General features: G+C 49.6%; 2 protein-coding genes across 2 annotated transcripts in view; both read left to right on the forward strand.

Annotated features, from left to right (window-relative positions):
• The window catches only part of LOC134554288 (uncharacterized), a 15,748-nt gene extending 12,757 nt beyond the window's left edge, over nt 1–2,991 (forward strand). Inside the window, exons 9-10 of the mRNA XM_063404827.1 lie at nt 859–1,011; nt 2,044–2,991. Coding sequence (XP_063260897.1) covers nt 859–1,011; nt 2,044–2,991 — 1,101 coding nt within the window. The remainder of the gene's footprint in view (nt 1–858; nt 1,012–2,043) is intronic.
• A 3,937-nt stretch (nt 2,992–6,928) lies between these two features.
• On the forward strand, nt 6,929–19,036 carry LOC134553474 (PWWP domain-containing DNA repair factor 3B-like). Its single transcript, XM_063403174.1, is given in 16 exon segments — nt 6,929–7,084; nt 8,099–8,178; nt 8,866–8,961; nt 9,404–9,495; nt 9,747–9,817; nt 10,626–11,714; nt 12,728–12,841; nt 13,104–13,174; nt 13,610–13,686; nt 14,166–14,194; nt 14,197–14,225; nt 14,459–14,534; nt 14,760–14,810; nt 15,985–16,415; nt 17,050–17,138; nt 17,367–19,036. Coding segments are annotated over 14 exon segments (2,352 nt in total). The 5' UTR covers nt 6,929–7,084; nt 8,099–8,178; nt 8,866–8,904; the 3' UTR covers nt 17,443–19,036.
• The last annotated feature ends 163 nt before the right edge of the window (nt 19,037–19,199 follow it).

Below are 19,199 nucleotides of genomic sequence, written 5' to 3' on the forward strand. Positions count from 1 at the left end.
TTATTTATTAACCACATACTTTTAGTTCTGATTTAGTGCAATTCACGATTCTATTTCATGCATTTGCTACATATATTCATTTCATTAAATTTATTTATTTTTTCACAGATTCACATTAATTATTTCATTTTTCATGATTTATTTATGTATTTATTTATTATGATGCACCCTTGCTTTCTTTAATTTCCTTGATTTATTCCTAATTTTAGGATCAATTTTATGATTGATTTTACTTCTTTCTTACTTTATTCCTAATTTTTATGATTGCGTTTACAATTTATTAATTTAACACATAACATATAACACATAACATATAACACATATAACACATAACATGTAACATGTAACATGAATGTGTTACATGTAGTATGTAATATAATATTCTATATTCTATATTCTATATTCCATACAATATATAACATATAACATATAACATATAATATATCATATATCATATGTCATATATCATAATTATATATTATATATTATATATTATATATTATATATTATATATTATATATTATATATATTAGATAATATATATAACATACAACATATAACATATAACATATAATATATAACATATAACATATTATATGTTATATATTATATTTTATATTTTATATTTTATATTTTATATTTTATATTTTATATTTTATATTGAATTATTGTATATTGTACATTATATCTTATATAATTTATATCATATACCATATATCATATATCATACATTACACATTATATTGCAATAAATATTACACAATATATTGCAACAATTATTCCCTATTTACCACAATCCTTTCCTACTTTACTCTGATTTCCCAAAATGACAAAATCCCTGATTTTTGGTGCTTTTAGGTCAGAAAATTGATCGTTTTGGACCCGCAGAAGAGGCTGACGGTTCAGCAGGCCCTGGAGCACCCCTGGGTCACCGGGAAGGCGGCGAAATTCGCTCACATGGACAGCACCCAGAGAAAACTGCAGGAGTTCAACGCCAGGAGGAAACTGAAGGTCAGCAGGGGAGCTTGATTTTATTTTCTGTATTTTCTGTTTGGCCAGAGTCAGGATTAAATGTTCGAGATGTTATTGCAGATATTTTTAATTATTATCTGTATTACAGTCTCACAAGCCATGAGTTCTACAGCACTTCCAGCTCACAAATTAAAAATGGAGCCCTGTCTCTCTTTCTCTGCAAGGCCTTTTAAGCACAAATTGTCCAATTAGGGAATAACACCTAAATTATTTTTATTTTTAACCCAATAACCAAACACCCGTTGCCCTTAATGCGGATTTTTCTACCCAATTACAAAACACCACCAAACCCACGGAGAAGAAGGTGAAAAAGAGGGAATGACCTCCACCCTAAAACCATCTTGCTTTATATATATTACTTATAGTATATAAAAATTAATATATTTATATATATTATATATTTTTTAATATATTTTTATATATGATTTAAACCTTTAAACTCTGAGTTTTCCCCCTGTGATGTCCCACACTTCCATTCAAACTCCACACCCACAATCCCAATTTTATCTCTCAATTTTGGAAGCTTTCTCCAAGCTCCAGTGCGGAGTTTTCTGAGGGGTCAGTGCCTGCCAGCACCGAAAATTCCAAATTTTCACTGGCCGGGGTTCCATAGGGGGACACTTGGGACATCTGGGGACACTTGGGGACAGCCATGTCCCCATCCATGGCTACAGCGCCTGCAGAGCGCCCTTGGAGGGCAGAACTCTGCCAAACACCCCCTGGGACCCCGAGGAAAAGTGCCAGGGGATTTTGGGGATGGGTTTTAGGGCAAGGTTCCTCTCCCAAGGGTGTTGGGGATTCCCAAGAAAGATTCCCAGAGAATTCCCAGAGAATTCCCAGAGAATTCCCAGAGAATTCACTCTGAATTCCCCCCGGGAATTCCGAGGCTCCCGGAGCTCCGGGAGGGTTCGGGATGGGATTGTTGGGGTGTCCTGGGTGCCAGGATTTTGGCTGTGATGCCCTCTGGATATTCAAAAATTCCCTAATTTTCTGCCTCTGTCTCCATCCCAGGCTGCCATGAAAGCCGTGGTGGCCTCCGGACGCTTGGGCAACCACGGCCACCACGACTGCGCCCGCGGCGGCCGCGGCCAGGGGGGACAGCGGGGCCCGGCCCGGCCCGGCCGCCAGAGTGACCAGCCCGGTGTGACCCAGAGTGACCACCCCGGTGTGTCCCCGAGTGACCACCCGGCCATGCTCCAGAGTGACCACCCTGGTGTGTCCCCGAGTGACCACCCTGCCAGGGTCCAGAGTGACCACCCCGGTGTGTCCCCAAGTGACCACCCTGCCGTGCTCCAGAGTGACCACCCTGGTGTGTCCCCAAGTGACCACCCTGCCAGGGTCCAGAGTGACCACCCCGGTGTGGCCCCGAGTGACCACCCTGCCGTGCTCCAGAGTGACCACCCCGACAGGTTCCAGAGTGGCCACCCCACCATGTCCCCTGTGGCTGTGTTCCAGAGTGGCCACCCCGCTGTGTTCCAGAGTGACCACCCTGCCATGGCCCCGGTGGCCCCAGTGGCCAAGTTCCAGAGTGACCACCCTGCCGAGTCCCCAAGTGACCACTCCAGTGTGTCCCCAGTGGCCGTGTTCCAGAGTGACCACCCCACCATGCTCCAGAGTGACCACCCTGCCGTGTCCCCAGTGGCCCCAGTGACCAAGTTCCAGAGTGACCACCCAGCCAGGTTCCAGAGTGATCACCCTGCTGTGTCCCCAGTGGCCCCAGTGCCCAGGTTCCAGAGTGACCACCCCGCCGTGTCCCTGAGTGACCATCCCGGTGTGTCCCCAGTGCCCAGGTTCCAGAGTGACCACTCCGCTGTGTCCCCAGTGTCCCCAGTGCCCAGGTTCCAGAGTGACCACCCCGCCATGTCCCCAGTGTCCCCAGTGCCCAGGTTCCAGAGTGACCACCCCGCCGTGTCCCCGGTGGCCCCGGTGGCCGTGCCAGGCACCGGCTGTCACAGTTAACGGCCCCACAGCGGTGACACCGCCGAGCCCCGGCCTGCAGAGCCCCGAGCCCGTGGCCTGGGCTCCGGAACGCCCTCGTGTCCCATCCTGTCACCCCCCGGTCGCTGTCCCTGTCCCTGTGCCCGCCCGGCCGAGGGGACGGGGCGGTGACTTTGTCCTCCCACTCTGCAGCGGTTTGGGTGGCTCGGAAAGGTCCCGAAAAACGAGGGGCAAACAGCAGAGCTGAGCAATCCTCCCTCCTCCCCCTGCAAATGTCTTTAAGGGGATAAATAATCCTGAAATTTGGGTTTTTTTGGATTTTGCTGCCATGGCTGTGACATCCCCCGCGGTGCCACCAGCCCGGCCGAGGGGCTGCTGCTGTGTTAGGAGGGGTTTTAGGAGCCTTTGACCCCAAATTTTGGATCCTCTCTGCAGAACAGCCCGTGCCAGTGCTTCCCTTGTGGTTCCCAGGCTGCAGCCGAGCCCCTGGTTGGGTTTTTGGGGTGTTCCCCACCTCCAGCCTTGCTGTGGGTCCCTGCTGGTGGTCACGGACTGGGAATACTGGTCCAGCCTCCCCTTGGCGTTCCAGGTCAGGACTGGCACAATTTTAACACAGGAATTTACACAATCCTTGAATATTGTGAGATTTTTGCCGGGTAACTGCTGCTGCCTGAGGGAGGATAATGAGTTTATACCTTTTTTAAGTTTTATTTTTTAATGAAATGAGCAGACAAACTTCTAGAAAAGGAATTTTTTTTAAGGCAGGGAACAGGATAAGGATTTTCAGATTTTAATACAAAGCAAGTGACTGGACAAGAAAAGCCATATTCCATGTGGGAATTACGGAGAGCTGGTGGGATCCTGCCAGGTTTGAGCCCTAAGGCAGTGACCTTGACCTCCAGCCCCACATTTTGGGCTTGGAACTGTGTGTTCAGGATAAAATTCCCACCTGGAGGAGAATAAACTCCTACAGGAGGTTCATTCCTCCAGGATGGGGGTGTAGAATTGAGCAGCTGGGACAGGAATGGGGGAAAAAACCCCAAAATTGGATTTTTTGCCGAAGGTGACACAGTGGTGACAGATCTGAGGGTGACAGAGCAGGGTGAGGAGGTTGAGGTCAGAGCAGGGAGAGGAAAAAAGGATTTGGAGTTTATCTCCAGCACGAGCAGAAATCAAAACAGCTCCAAGTCAGGATCCACCCTGGAGCTCAGTGGGGTTTGGGGAGCCAAAGACAGCAGAGAAATTGGGGGCTCAAGAGGAGTTTTAATTGGGAAAAAACATCATGGCTTGGCCAAAGCTGCACTTTTTAAACCTGAGTTTCTCTTTTTGTTGGAAGCAGCTGCCCAGAGAGGCGGCCCAGGGGGAAATGAAGCCGCTGATCCCGTGGGACTCTGCAGCACGAGGGAATTCTCCTTTTTCTTTGCATTTTTTTGCAGGAGGGGCAGTTTTCCCCTCTCCTGTTTCTAACCCTGAGGGCTGAGCCTTGCAGGGTGCTCAGCTCCAGAGCCCAGCCCATCCTCGGCGTGTCCTTCCCACCCTGTGTCGTGTCTCTGGCGGGACCTGAATTCCATCTTGTTCTTCCCTAACCCAGGTTTTAAAGACTATTTTCTATCTTTTGACACGAAATGCTGATTAAAGCCTCTCGCAGGACCAGGCTGGGCACCCCCAGAGCCTTCCAAGCAGGGAAAAGGCTGAGTGGAAGTTGCAGGATTCCAAATCCTGCAGGAAAACAGGAATTACAGCTGAGAAATCACTGACACAAACAATCTCCAGCCACAGAAGGCACTGGGAGGAAGGAGGGGGCCTGCAAGCAAAACCAGAAGGGCAGTTTGTCTCTTATTATTATTATTATTCCACAGGTATCCGTATTTAAAGAGCAAAAAACGCACCCCTGGGAGCAGCCCAGGGAGGCGCCCTTGGGCCCGTTGCTCTTTGCAGGGTGTGTTTGAGTGAGTCCTTCAGTGTGGTGGTGACAGCCGGGTGTTTATAACCGAGTAGAGACAGCGAATAAAGCATCAAATCTCAGAGCATGGGCTCCGCCTTTGCTGTTTTCCTTGGAATGCCGGGGCTAAAGTTTGCCATGGGATGGGTTGGAAGGGAATTTAAGGATCATCTCCTGCTACCCCCAGGTCTCAGGGTTGTTGATTCCCTGAGATTCTCCTTGGGGTTGTTGTTCCCCAAGGTGCTCAGGGTTCCCCCAAGGTTGCTGTTCCCAGAGTTAATCAGGTTTTCAGTCTTCTCTTTGCCCTGGGTGTTTCACACCAGAGGTAGAGACGACAAGTTGAGTCCAGCAGTTCGTGTTATCAAGGCTGTTTATTCTTAATTATCTCTCAGTTCTTAACAAGCTTTGAAAGGTGTCCCCAGCAGAGCAGGACACGCGGGGGACTGGGGTGGATCAGAGATCCCCTTATGTACAGTACCCCTGACCCAACCACTGTCCACAATGAACTTTTTATTTACAAAATTTTACCAATGTCTACTACCTATGCTAACATGTCATTTCTACTCTAAACCAATCTCTAAAACCCAACTCAGCACAAGATGGGTGTGATAAACGCCAATCACTCGCTTTTTTTGAAATTTATGAATATTTAATAAAGAATAAAAATTGGTTACAAAAATATTAATACAATAATAAAAGTTAAAAAAGTTTTCAGAGACAGGACAAATAATGAGACAATAAGAGCAAAGAAGGTAGCCTGGGACTACCGTCCCCCCTCCCTTCCAGACAAAGGCTAGGAAGGAGAAGGGCCCAGAACAAAGAGAAGTTTTCTTTTTTAAGCCTTCAGTTTATGACTATCCATATCTTACGTAAAACAAGTAATTTTCAGTTGTTTCTTGTCACAAAAGCTTTCTGTTAATTAAAAGAACGCATGAGAGTATACGTCCTTGAGAAAGTTAGGATCTGTGGATAAGAGGCCATAAATTCTTCTTCACTAGAAGGTTTAGGGACCCCTGTGAAAGTTATCTCTGTGCTGAGGAATTTTTCCTCTTGAGCAAAAAAAAATATCACACACATATACATCTTCTATTGTACTACAACTTATTGTTAATTACAAAAACTACATTCACTATATTATTCTAATGTTAATATAGTATAACTTTTCGACCTAGCATATTACATATAGTAAATATCTGCATAGAGCCACACATACAATATGACTTTTTCACAATGGGGGACGAGAGCAAGAACAAGGAGCACAGGGGCCACTCCCTAATTCCTCCCTCTTGTCTCTTCAGCCCCATATGCTAAGAATCCTAATTTCTATATTTATATTCTATAATAAACCATCCACTACTTATTTTAAATTCTTAGGGTTTGTGATTCTTCCTGCATGTGAGTGTTCACTCCCATGGACAGGGATCAGAGTCAGTGTCCTCCTGGGATCTGTGTGGGTCTGATTGAGCCCCCTGGACAGATCCCAGACCCCTGTACAGACCCCAGACCCCCCTGTCTGGTCTCCAAACCCTCCTGTCCAGTCTTCAAACCCTCCAGGGCGGCCAGAGGGATATCCTGGACTCCAACACCCAGGGACACCTTCCAGCGTGTCCCAGGGTGCTCCAAGCCCCGTCCAGCCCGGCCTTGGACACTCGCAGGGATCTAGGGGCAGCCACAGCTGCTCTGGGGATCCCATTCCAAGATTTTGGGTTGGATCCAGCCGGGATGGAGCCTGCAGGGGGCCGGGGGTGCCCCGGGGGTGCCCCTGGAAGGTGCCCAGGGCGGGAGTGGCACCGGGCGGGCTTTAAGCTCCGCCCACCCCAAGCCATTAAATGACGTCACCTTTCGCGGCAATGACGTCACCCGCCCCGTTGCCATGCCTCACCTGCGCCCGCCCTTCCCGGACAGGGCGTGGCTTCCTCCCAACCGTCCAATGGAAGACGAGAAGGGCGTGGCTAAAAGGGCAGCGTGCGTTCTGATTGGCTGAGCCTCGTGTTTTGGCGGCGGCGGGGAGGGCGGGACGCCAGGCGGCTCTCGCTGATTGGTCCAGGGGAGCGGCGCCTGGCGGCGAGCGCGGCGCATGCGCAGACCCTCATGTGGAGGGCGGCGGCGCGCGCGGCGGGGCGGTGTTGTCGGGAGCGCGCACGGTAACAGCGTTACCGACACTGTTACACGGTAACAGCAACAAAACGGGGGCTGGGGGCGGGCACCAGGGGCTGGGGACCATCACCGCCACCGGGGTTGTGTTTGGGAGTCCCGTCCGTCCTCTGACCGGGCGAAGCGAGGGCCCCGTCCCTCCCCTCACCGAGGCGTTTTGGGGAGGGTCCCGTCCCTCCCCTCAGCAGGGAAGGTTTGGGGGGGACGTCCCCTGTGAGGGGAGGATTTGAGGGGTCCCGTTCCTCCCCTCACCGGGACGTGGTTCCTTCCCTCGCTGAGGGGGATTTGGGGGTCCCGTCCCTTCTGGAGGGGGGTCCCGACTGTTTCGGGTTTGGGGGCTCTGTCCCGTCCCTCAGCGAGTGCGGGATTGTGGGGGTCCCTTCCCTCCCCACACCGAGTGCGGGATTGTGGGGGTCCCTTCCCACACCGAGTGCGGGATTGTGGGGAGCCCTTCCCTCCCCACACCGAGGGCGGGATTGTGGGGAGCCCTTCCCTCCCCACACCGAGGGCGGGATTGTGGGGAGCCCTTCCCTCCCCTCACCGAGTGCGGGATTGTGGGGAGCCCTTCCCTCCCCACACCGAGGGCGGGATTGTGGGGGGCCCTTCCCTCCCCACACCGAGGGCGGGATTGTGGGGGTCCCTTCCCTCCCCACACCGAGGGCGGGATTGTGGGGGTCCCTTCCCTCCCCACACCGAGGGCGGGATTGTGGGGAGCCCTTTCCTCCCCACACCGAGGGCGGGATTGTGGGGAGCCCTTTCCTCCCCACACCGAGGGCGGGATTGTGGGGGTCCCTTCCCTCCCCACACCGAGGGCGGGATTGTGGGGGTCCCTTTCCTCCCCACACCGAGGGCGGTTTGGGGGAGAGTCCCGTCCCTCCCCTCACGGCGGCCCCGGGGGTTCGGCAGTCCCGTCCCTCCCCTCACGCGGCTTTCCGGGCCCGGGCGGTTCCCGCTGTCCCCGCGGAGCCTCACGGGGGTCCCGCCCCGGCCCCGCCGTTCCGGGAGCCACTAACGGCCCCTCATCCTCCGCAGGGCCGCGGTCCCGGAGCCCCCGGCGGTCCCGGAGCCCCCGGCGGTCCCAGAGCCCCCGGCGGTCCCAGCACCCGGACCCTGTAAGTACAGGAAGATCTTATCTTTACTATGTCTTTTTTTTTTACAAAAAGCCCTTGAGGAACCCCTGAGGGCTCCTAGGCCGCTCTGCTCAGGTTTCTGTTTCCCAATCGTGTGTAACAATTGGGATCGAATTACGTGTAAAAAGTCTGTCTGGCGTGTTATTTTTAGGGTGTAGTTCCCTGTTTTCAGGGTTTGCTCGCAGGAAGCTGTGGATTGGGCAGGCCCAGGGCTGCATTATTTAATTCCTGATAGTGTTTTCCTCACTCAAGACACTCAGTTAAAGCCACTTGTGCTCCTGGAATTATGGAATTACTGAATCCTGGCATCGTTTGGGTTGGAAGGACCTAAAAGCCCATCCAGTTCCATCCCTTCCACTATCCCAGGTTGCTCCAAACCTTGTCCAACCTGGCCTTGGGCACTTCCAGGGATGGGCAGCCACAGCTTCTACAGAAAAAAATGAAATTTAAGATATAATTTTGGAGAATGCTGCAGGGTGATACCAGTGCAGTGATCCTGAAGGTAAACCAGTAATAACTGTAGTAATACATTTGATTGGGATGGACTTGATTATCTTGGATCCAACCTAGTCGTTGATCCTGTGATTAAATCCTGTATTTCCTTCACAAAACAAAGACCACAGTGGACAAAGGTGGGTAAATCCTTGATTCCCATTTTTTCCCCCTCAGAACACCTGGGAATTGCCTTTTTCCACCTGAAGCTCGACCATGACAGACCAAGAGTTTGTTCTCTGCAAGTGGAAGAGGCGTTTGTGGCCAGCCAAGGTGAGCAGGAATGAGGAAATGTTTGTGGAGGTGAAACGTGTCTGAACTCGTTTGAGCTGTGGAGATGCCAGCAGGGAAAATGGAGAGGGACAGGGGGGAATAACTTCCCACTGCCACAGGGCAGGGTTGGGTGGGATATTAGGAAAAAATGCCTCACTGTGAGGGTGGAGAGGCCCTGGAATGGATTTCACAAAGAAACTCTGCCTGCCCCATCCCTGGCAGTGCCCAAGGCCAGGCTGGACAGGGCTTGGAGCAACCTGGGACAGTGGGAGGAGTCCCTGCCATGGCAGGGGTGGGATTTGAATTCCCTTCCCACCCAATCCATCCTGGGATTTTATCATTCCACCATCCTAAGGCTGCTCCCAGGCACTGTCACTGCCCTTACGTAAACATTTTGTTGTTGGTCAAGGATTTAAAATGAAGATTTTCATTTTTAACGCAGGTTTTGTGCCAACCTGAAGTTGCTGGGAGCAGTCCCGTTGCCACCACGAAAAGGATGGGATTTAAAGCTGAAATCCTTGGCTTGGAGAGGCAGTTGAGTATCCCTGTTCCTCTCACACATTTTCATTCTTAGAGGTTAAAAAACAAGTGGAAGAAAGGAATCCTTTTATCTGAAGATCAAACAGGATCCTGGATTTGCAGAAGGTTTAGATGTTTAACCCTAACAAGGACAGGCTGGGGGAGGAAATGTTTGGGGTTTTGGGGGTTTTTTTGCTGTCTGAGGGCAGTTTTGTGGTGCTGGGAATGTTTAGGGTGCTGGTTCCAGTCACCTTTTTGTGTTCCAGGGTCAGTGTGAGCTCTGCAAACGCTGTTCCCCTCACGGAGGAGAGGATCAAGGCCATCGCCTCCACCCTGGGTGAGGAGGGAGGGGCCCAAATGTGCTGCTTTGTGTCTTTTTAGGGTGAAAAATACCTGTACAAAATCAACCCCAAATGTGCTGCTTTGTGTCTTTTGAGGGTGAAAAATACCCAGGGAAACTCACCCCCAAGTGTGCTGCTTTGTGTATTTTGAGGGTGAAAAATATCTATATAAACTCAGCCCCAAATGTGCTGCTTTGTGTATTTTTAGGGTGAAAAATATCTGTACAAACTCAGCCCCAAGTGTGCTTTGTATCTTTTTGGGGTGAAAAAAAACCCAGAGAAACTCAGCCCAAATGCGGTGCTTTGTGTATTTTTAGGGTGAAAAATACCTGTACAAACTCACCCCAAATGTGCTGCTTTGTGTCTTTTTAGGGTGATAAATACCTGTACAAACTCAGCCCCAAATGTGCTACTTTGTATCTTTTGGGGGTGAAACAGTATCCAGAGAAACTCAGCACCAAATGTGCTGCAGAAACTCAGCCTGGGGGGATAAAACTTGTGTATTTCACTTATTTTCTTTTCCCCTTTTCCATAAAGTTGGAGAATAGGTTAAAATTTATCATTTTCCTCTTCCCTGGGGTGGTAAAAAAAAAATAAAATATTCATTTCAAAAGGAGGCAATTCCAGCTTGGTTTTTGTGTGTCTCCATCCTTTGCCTTGGGAATCATGGGTGATTTAAGTAGTAAAAAAATGCAGCTTAAAAGAAAAACTACAAGTAACACTTATTATCCCTTTAACAATACATTTTGTTCATGACAGAATAACGAGGATAATTTCATTTATTGACTATTTTTTCCTCCTCAGAGCAAAAGAAAAGCGTGAGCGAGGCCGTGGAGGAGCTGAGATATCGCTGTTCCCTTAAAATCGCCTTGGATATTCTGCACCAGACTGAGTCAGGCGGTCAAACTCCACCTGCAGAGGGAGCAAATCCCGAATTTCCCCGGCAGGAATCCGCCCCCTCCCGCGGCTTCTTCTTGCGCTCTCGCTTTAAAAAAACAGAACCTGAGGCTGCCAAGAGGAAAGGAAAACCCCAAAAGAACTGTGGGGTGAAGGATGACCCCAAAACCGTGAGCAGGGCGGGTTCTGCGGCTCCTGAGGGGAGTGGAAAAGCACCTGGAGGTGGCACGAACCTTTCCAGAGCACCTGGAGGTGGCACGAACCCTTCCAGAGCACCTGGAGGTGGCACGAACCCTTCCAGAGCACCTGGAGGTGGCACGAACCCTTCCAGAGCACCTGGAGGTGGCACGAACCCTTCCAGAGCACCTGGGGGTGGCACAAACCTTTCCAGAGCACCTGGAAGTGGCACAAACCTTTCCAGAGCACCTGGAAGTGGCACAAACCCTGCCAGGTGCGGTGCCAGGGACTCGTGTGTGGCACCAGCCCCTGACAGCCAAAACTGCCAAAAACCAGACCCAAAATCGTTACCCAGACAAGAAAAAATCCAGAGTGGAGTCTCCTGTAAGCCAAAGGCTGGGAGAAGTCAGCAAGGAAGGAAAAGATTGAGGGATGATTCCCCTGAGGATCAAGCACAGGAGGCTCCTGAGGAGGGGTCTCCACCTAAATCTGGCACTGTGGAAGCTTCCAGAAAGACAGGAGCTCAGCCTGGGAGAACATTCCTGGATTCTTCCTGTGAAACTGCCTCGGATGAGCTGGAGAGAAGCATCAGCAGTGAGAGCGAGAGCCTGGCAAAGCAGCTGGATGGGAGGAGAGAGGCCCAGGGTGGAAAACACCTGGATGGGGCAGGAGCGGCCTCTGGCACAGACAGGAAATGCAGGAACCACCCTGGATCCTCCCCTGGCCCTTCTGGTGCCTTCCCTCAGCCTCAGGAGGAGGAAAACCAAGACCCCTCACAGCAGGCTGGGAGCAAAGCCCCTGATTCTGAGGAAGATGAAGGTGGGCAAATCCCCTGGGGAAGGGAAACTTCATCCCGTGTGGGTGTTGGGTGCTGTTCCTCACCCTGGAATGTTGCTTTGCTTTTGGGGAAGTGGCTCTTGAATTGCTGATTTATTTCCTTTTGGTTTCTGTTCCTGGCAAGCAGAAATGCTGATCCCTTCAGTGCAGGGCAGGCTTGGGTGGTGGTTGGGTTGTCTGGAATTCTTGGGGTTTTCCATGGAAAGCTGGGGTTTGGGGTTTTGGGAGCTCACACTTGTTTTCCCTTGCTGCTCTCTGACAAGGTGAGATTAAATGTTTTTAACTGAGCAGGTGCAGGGTCCTGAAACCAGCACCGTTCCTTCCCCTTTCCCTCTTTTATCCACAGGATCAGGGAATTAGGATTCCCTAATTAGGTGTGTGCAGGTGTGGCAGGTCCCCTCTGGGTCACACTCAGGTGTGTCAGACCCCATGTCCCCTCTGGGTCACACTCAGGTGTGTCGGGTCACACTCAGCTGTGTCAGGTCCCCTGTGGGGTGACACTCAGGTGTGTCAGACCCCATGTCCCCTCTGGGTCACACTCAGGTGTGTCAGGTCCCCTCTGGGTCACACTCAGGTGTGTCAGACCCCGTGTCCCCTCTGGGTCACACTCAGGTGTGTCAGGTGCCCTCTGGGTCACACTCAGGTGTGTCAGGTACCCTCTGGGTCACACTCAGGTGTGTCAGACCCCGTGTCCCCTCTGGGTCACACTCAGGTGTGTCAGGTGCCCTCTGGGTCACACTCAGGTGTGTCAGGTACCCTCTGGGTCACACTCAGGTGTGTCAGACCCCGTGTCCCCTCTGGGTCACACTCAGGTGTGTCAGGTGCCCTCTGGGTCACACTCAGGTGTGTCAGGTGCCCTCTGGGTCACACTCAGGTGTGTCAGACCCCGTGTCCCCTCTGGGTCACACTCAGGTGTGTCAGGTCCCCTCTGGGTCACACCCAGGCGCTCTGGAGCTGCTCCTGTGCTAACCCCTGGATCCTGGTGCTGTTGGCAGGGCTGGAGCCCTCTGGGACATCTTCCAGGAGAGTTTCCTCGGAGAGCCTTCCTCCTCTGTCCCCTCTGGCCGATGAAGAGGAGGAAAACTTCCCCAGTGTCCTGTCCCATCGAGGTGAGACAGCAGCACAGGGCTGGGGCTCTTCCCTCTGTGAGCAATCCAGGGGGAATCCAGCTTGGATAAAATGCATTTCTTGTGTCCATCGGGCATTTTGCTGCAGAATGAAATGAAAATCCCTGTTCAGAACTCCCTGTGCTGCGTTTTGGGCTCACTGTAAAAGCACTGAAGAGAAACTCCTGGAGCAGAAGAAGAGAGGGGCAGCATCTGCCTTGTTTTATTGTTTTTAAGGAAATTTTTCTTTTCTTTTTCGTGCCAGAACCCAAATCCTTCGAGGAGGGGATGCTGGTGTGGTGCAAGCTGCGGCGGTATCCGTACTGGCCCGCGGTGGTAAGAGCAGCTCCTGCCTCCTCTTATCTCGCTGATAAGGAGCAATTCCCACTTCTGGAGTGACTTTTGCCCTTGGTGGAAATGTTGAAAACCTTCCAGTAGAAACATTTCAAAACTAATGGCAGTAAATTGGTGCTAAAAGCCCTCAAACTGTGGTGAATTCACACCTGTTTGTCCAGAGCACAGGATCTTCCCAATCCTTTTGTCATGAGCAACACTTTGTTCCCAATTTGCAAAAGAAAGGGGAGGCTCTTTGTGCACTAAAAATGCTCCTTTGTTAACTGGTCTCTGCTTCCACTTGAATTTTTCGTATTTGTGTAATAAAGGAAAGTTGCAGCAATAGGAAAAAATTGTGGGTTGTAGTGGGTGATATCCAAGGAAAAATATCCCTGCTTTATCAGGATTAGGATTTTTAAGGCTTTCTCCTCTCTCCAGGTGAAAGCAGTGAAGAGGAAGCACCGGAGGGCCTGTGTGCTTTTCATAGATGGCACCACAAATGAGAAGAAAAAAGGGTAAATGTGGATTTTCTGAATTCCCAGGCTCTGTTATTCCGTGTCCTGTGCCCGTTTCCCGGTGCGGGGTGAGGACAGCCCTGTCCAGGCTGATGTGGGAGGGACGGGCTGGGGCAGGTGAGGGTTGCAGGTGCTTTGTCATGCTGCAGGTTGAGGCAACTCCCTGTCCTTGGGAAGGGCTGAGGAATCGAAAACAAAACCAAACCAAAACAAAAAAAAATCCCTGGAATGCAGCCAACGTTCTCCTTGTGCTGCTCAAACTTTCAGGAAACAATGGGCTGCCTTTAACTTTTCTCTTAACCAGGTATTTCTCATTTGTTGGAAAATTCCAGACTTTTAACTTGCTGTGGAAGCAAAAAACATTAAAATTTGTGCTCCTTAATGGGATTTTCCTTAATGGGGAAAGGGATTTTCAGGGAGCTGTATAAATAAACAGGGAGATGAGTTGCACCTCTCTCTGACTGTGTTTCTTTAAAAAGTTTCTCAGTGTCTCTGAAGAGCCTGAAGCACTTGATTGTGAGGAGAAGCAGGAGCTCATTGTGAGTATCCCAGAGATGTGGGGTTGGGCAAATACAGTGGGAAATTCAGGATATAAATGGCCCTGAGGGGGAATGTGGGGCTTGACCCCCTCCAAGCCACTCTCATCCCTGTGACAGTTCTGGCAGGAGCTGTTTTACTGTCACGGGCCATTTCTGTCCCCTGCTTGGTGTCCTGGGCTGAAAGTGTTGCAGAGCTGCAGGATTGAGGACAGAAAATCCTCCTTGTTTTGCAGGAACGAGCTAAGGAGAACTATTCCAAGGAAATCGAGTGGTGCCTGCAGCTGATCCTGGACTATCGGATCCGAGTGGGTAAGGAAGGACCGTGGAACCCCCAAATCCCAGGATGGTTTGGGTGGGAAGGGACCCTAAACCCCATCCAGTCCCCCCTTCCACTGCCCCAGGCTGCTCCAGCCTGCCTTGGGCACTCCCAGCTTCTCTGGGATCTCATCCTGAGATCCAGCAGGGAAAGGGAACCCCAAGCTTTGATCCCTGGGCTGGGTGGAACTGACCCCTGCTCCTGCTTTGGGTTTTTAGGTTGCCATTCCTTCACCGGCTCCTTCCTGGAGTATTTTGCTGCTGATATCAGTAAGTGAATCCATCCCTTTGGGAATTTTTTCTCTTGGCTGGGTGAACGTGGCTCCAGCATTTACACAAAAGTGGCTTTGGCACCAACTCAGAGAGGGGCTGGTAAATTTACAACTCATTATTGCAATTAAGGGGTTAATAAATTAAATAAACGCTGGTGGTTCGAGACAGGTCATGGAATCAGAGAACAATGGAGTTGTGACTGGTTCCTTATGTTGTAAAGTCCATGTCAGCTCCCTAATATTTTTATTTTTTTAAAAGCAGATAAATATTTTGGTGGTGGTTTTTTAACCTCTTTGGTAGGGAAGGAAGAAAAAACTCCTCCCAGCACTAAAATTCTTCATTTCCTTTTGATATGCCTATGAATGTCAGAGTCTAGAACATTCCTGTGGCCGCCCTGGAGGGTTTGGAGACCGGACAGGGGGTCTGGGGTCTGCACAAGGGGGTCAGAGCCTCACACAGAGCCCAGGAGGGCACTGCCTCTGATCCCTGCCACGGCAGTGAATGCCCACATTGTACCAAGAATCACAAGCTGAGATAATTCAAAATAATTAGTTTATCACAGAATGTAAATGTAGAATTCAGGATTCTCAGTATATGGGCTTGAAGAGGCAAGATGGAGGAATTGGGGAGTGGCCCCTGTGCTCCTTGTTCTTGCTCTCGTCCCCCATTTTGTGCTGAGTTGGATTTTAGGGATTGGTTTAGAGTAGAAACGACCTGTTAGCATAGGTAGTAAGTATTGGTGTGATTCTGTAAATAAAAAGTTCATTTTGGACAGTGGTTGGATCAGGGGAATGGTACAAAAGGTCCAGGAATCTCTGATCCACCCAGTCCCCCGCGTGTCCTGCTCTGCTGGGGACACCTTGCAGAGCAAAGAAAGAATTAAGAATTAAGAATTAAGATAATGTACCCTGCCAGGGAGGCCTGGCAGAGCTGAGAAAGAACTGAGATAATGAAGAATAAACAACCTTGGAAATGTGCACTGGGGACTCAGCTTGTCTCTACCTTCAGTGTGAAACACTTATTGCAAAAAGAAGACAAAAAACCTTATTACCTCTGGGAACAGCAACCCCGAGGAGAATCTCAGGGAATGAAGACCCTGAGAGGTTGGATCACAAGGATTGGTCATACTCTTTACACATTTACACAGAAATTGTTGTGGTTTTTCTCTCAGGCTACCCAGTGAGGAAAGAGGGCTACCAGAGTGTGGTGCAGATGGCATTCCCAAACACGGAGGAGGCAGGGGCTGGAGAATCCTCCTCAGACACCTCCCCACAGAAACCCCCCAGGAAGCTCCTCCCTGACAGGACCAGAGCTGCCAGGGACAGGGAGAACAAGAAGCTGGTGGAGTTCATCGTGAAGACCAAAGGGGCTGAGGAACATCTCCTGGGCATCTTGAAAAGCGGGAAGGAATCGCGCTGGCTGAAGAAATTCCTGAGTTCCAGCCGCTACATGACCTGTGTGGAGACTTACCTGGAGGACGAGGAGCAGCTGGACCTGGTGGTGGGGTACCTGAAGGAGGTGTACAGGGAGATGGACACCAAGAACCTGCACCAGATCCTGGGGGACGGCATCAGGTTCATCTCAGACGTGCTTCTACCTGAGGTGAGGGAGTGTGAAACGGGGGGAAAATGAGCCTGGGAGGGATAAATGACACTAATTCCTATTATTTATTCCTTTGGTGTGACGTGGTTCCTATGGAATCACTCCCAGGCAGAAATATTTGCCCCTGAGTCACTCAAATGCTGATTTTTAAGCACAGAAAGGAGAAGCCTCAGGTAGTTTGTTGTTTTTAAAAGCAGGCTGGTAGTTTTCTGATGTATTTTAATTACTTCTGAAGTGCTTCAGAGCTTTGTTTTGGGGTTTTTATGTTAATTTGGCAACTTGTCAGGGTTTTCTTGGTCCTGTGTGTGTGTTGGCTGTTTTTTGGATACCTTGTGTTCTTCCCAGGAATTTTCCCAGGAGAACCTTAACTCGTGTAGGAACAAAAATACCGTGAAGAATATTTTAATATGAGGATAAATCAGAGGATAAAAATACTCCCAAGGGATGATACAGAACAATTTCATTTTATTTATTTTAGAATTTCAGGCACTCAACGAGCAGTTTCATCCAAGTTTTCCAAGTGATTGAGGAACCCTTTTCTCAAAACGTGCTCAGCTGAGGCAGTTTCAAATCCCTGGCTGCGATTCAGTTTTGCTAATTGATTATTATTATTAATTACTCGATGCTTTTCTAGGCCATCATCTGTGCCATTGCTGCTGTGGATGACATCGATTATGAGAAGGCAGAAGAGAAGTACATTAAAGGACCACCTGTGAGCAAAAGGTAGATTTGTTTTCAGGATTTTCCAAGGGTTTTTACTCCTCTTGTTGGATACAAAAACGATTTGAGGGGAGGGCAGGAGAGCTCAGTGTCCTCCCCCTGTGGTGAACAAAACATGGAAAACATCCCAGCTGAGCTACTCCAACACTGCAAATTGAATTTGTCCAGGTGATCTAATCTGGACAATAACACCCTGTTTGAATTTAAAAACCTCTATATTTTCCTTTCCAGAGAGAGAGAATTATTTGATGAGCAAGTGCTGGGAAACAAAAAGCTCAAGACGGAGCCGGAGCCTGCGGAGAGCTGAGGAGTGCCCAGGGCTGCCCTGGGGCCAGCTGTAAATAACCACTGGTGATTTGTATAAAACGTGGCATTCTTTGTAAAGTCTGTGCGTGTATTCCCAGATATTTCTGCTCTCAGCCTTTGCTGCTTCCCGTGGCCTCGGTCAGGATCTGCCTGATCCTCACCCATCAGTGCCCTCCTGGGGGGCTGCCAGAGCCCCCCAGTGCTGTGCAGAGCTGCTGCTGCTTCCACGTGGGTTCTTTTAGCCAAACACCCAGCCTGGAAAGGGATCTTGTCCTGCTTTGTGGCCTCGTTGCTCCTGATAAAACCGGGGGGTTCCAGGCAGGAAATGTTCCCAGGGGTTTCCCCTCCTGCCTCGTGGATCTCCAAGGGTGGAAAATCAGATTGTGTGACCTGAAACACAAAGATCTGGGGGTTTTGGTTTGTTGTGACAAATAAAATTCCACAGAGAAGCAAGCCAGGTTTGCTTAAACAAAAACATTCCCTTTTCCTCTAACACTGAACCAGTGCAATGCTGGTTTATTGCCTCTTCTGAGGCCATGAATCTTGGGAGGATTTAATTGTCTTTTTCTCATCTAAATTCCCAATTTAATCCTGCCCACCTTTGCTGGAGCTGTGGCACATGGAAGCAGTGTCACCAAGAACTAATTAATGATGAATAATGATAAATGATACATAAACCCCCCTGATTAGGGTTTCTCTGTGATAATGAAAAGTGATCTCCTTGCTTGTCCAGTAAAACCCAAGATGATTTGAAATGAAGAAGTCGAAATTGGGATCCAGATGTCTATCCTGGCTGTAGTAATTATCTGAATACATTTTAATTACACTTTTAATTGCTCTGTGCTCTCTAATGAGTTTTCCCACGGAATCCCCATTCCCGTTATCTCAAGTACCTCAATTATAGGGACAGGCCAGGAAGTGAAGGTTTTATTAAAACCTGGGAGGAGGGATAATGAATTTTGTGGGATAAGATAAAAAATTAACGATGGAGTTCACTCAGAGCTGTGAGTGGCACTTTGATGAGGGCTTGGGGAGAGACTCCTGCCCTCATCCCAGTGCTCTGGGGTAGTTTGGAGATGGGGATCAACTTTTCCCTCCTTTACATCAACCCTGTGTTCCCTTCTCCACCAAAACTCCTCAAGTGCTGCTGAGATGCTGCCCCACACCGTGCACAGAGGCAGAACCACCTCAGCTTTGGGATCCTGGGATGGTTTTGGGGGTGGAAGGGACCCTAAAACCCATCAGGGACAGCTCCCACTGTCCCTGGGTGCTCCAGGCCCCTCCAGCCTGGCCTTGGACACCTCCAGGGACGATCCTGACCTTGTCCCAGCCCCTTCCAGTGCTGCCCCGCCGGTCACGGCACCAGCTCAGCCTCACCATGTACAAATCATGTGGATTTAATAAAGTGGGATGGTGTGAATCATCAAAAGACGCTGCCTCTGTTGAATTATTTTAATCTGTGGTGGGTGGTGTGCTTCCACCTCGGTTTTACGGCAGGTGAAGGTTGTTTTTGTACATCAGATAAAGCTGTAATATCCTGTCTCTGTCTCAGTTTCACATTATTAATCACTGGGAAATAAACTCACTTGGTTTTTGTTCTTGTGCTTTATTTAAAATGGGCTGGCACACACCACCTCTGCTTGTGATTGTCCAGTGTTAATTTATCCACGTTCCCTCAGCTGCCTCCTCAATGCTCAGTGTAAGATCATTAACTCATATCATTAATTCATATTTATTTAATATCTTTAATAATATTTA

The sequence above is a fragment of the Prinia subflava genome, chromosome 8 (genome assembly GCF_021018805.1).
Source record: "Prinia subflava isolate CZ2003 ecotype Zambia chromosome 8, Cam_Psub_1.2, whole genome shotgun sequence".
NCBI classification, from domain to species: Eukaryota; Metazoa; Chordata; class Aves; order Passeriformes; family Cisticolidae; genus Prinia; species Prinia subflava.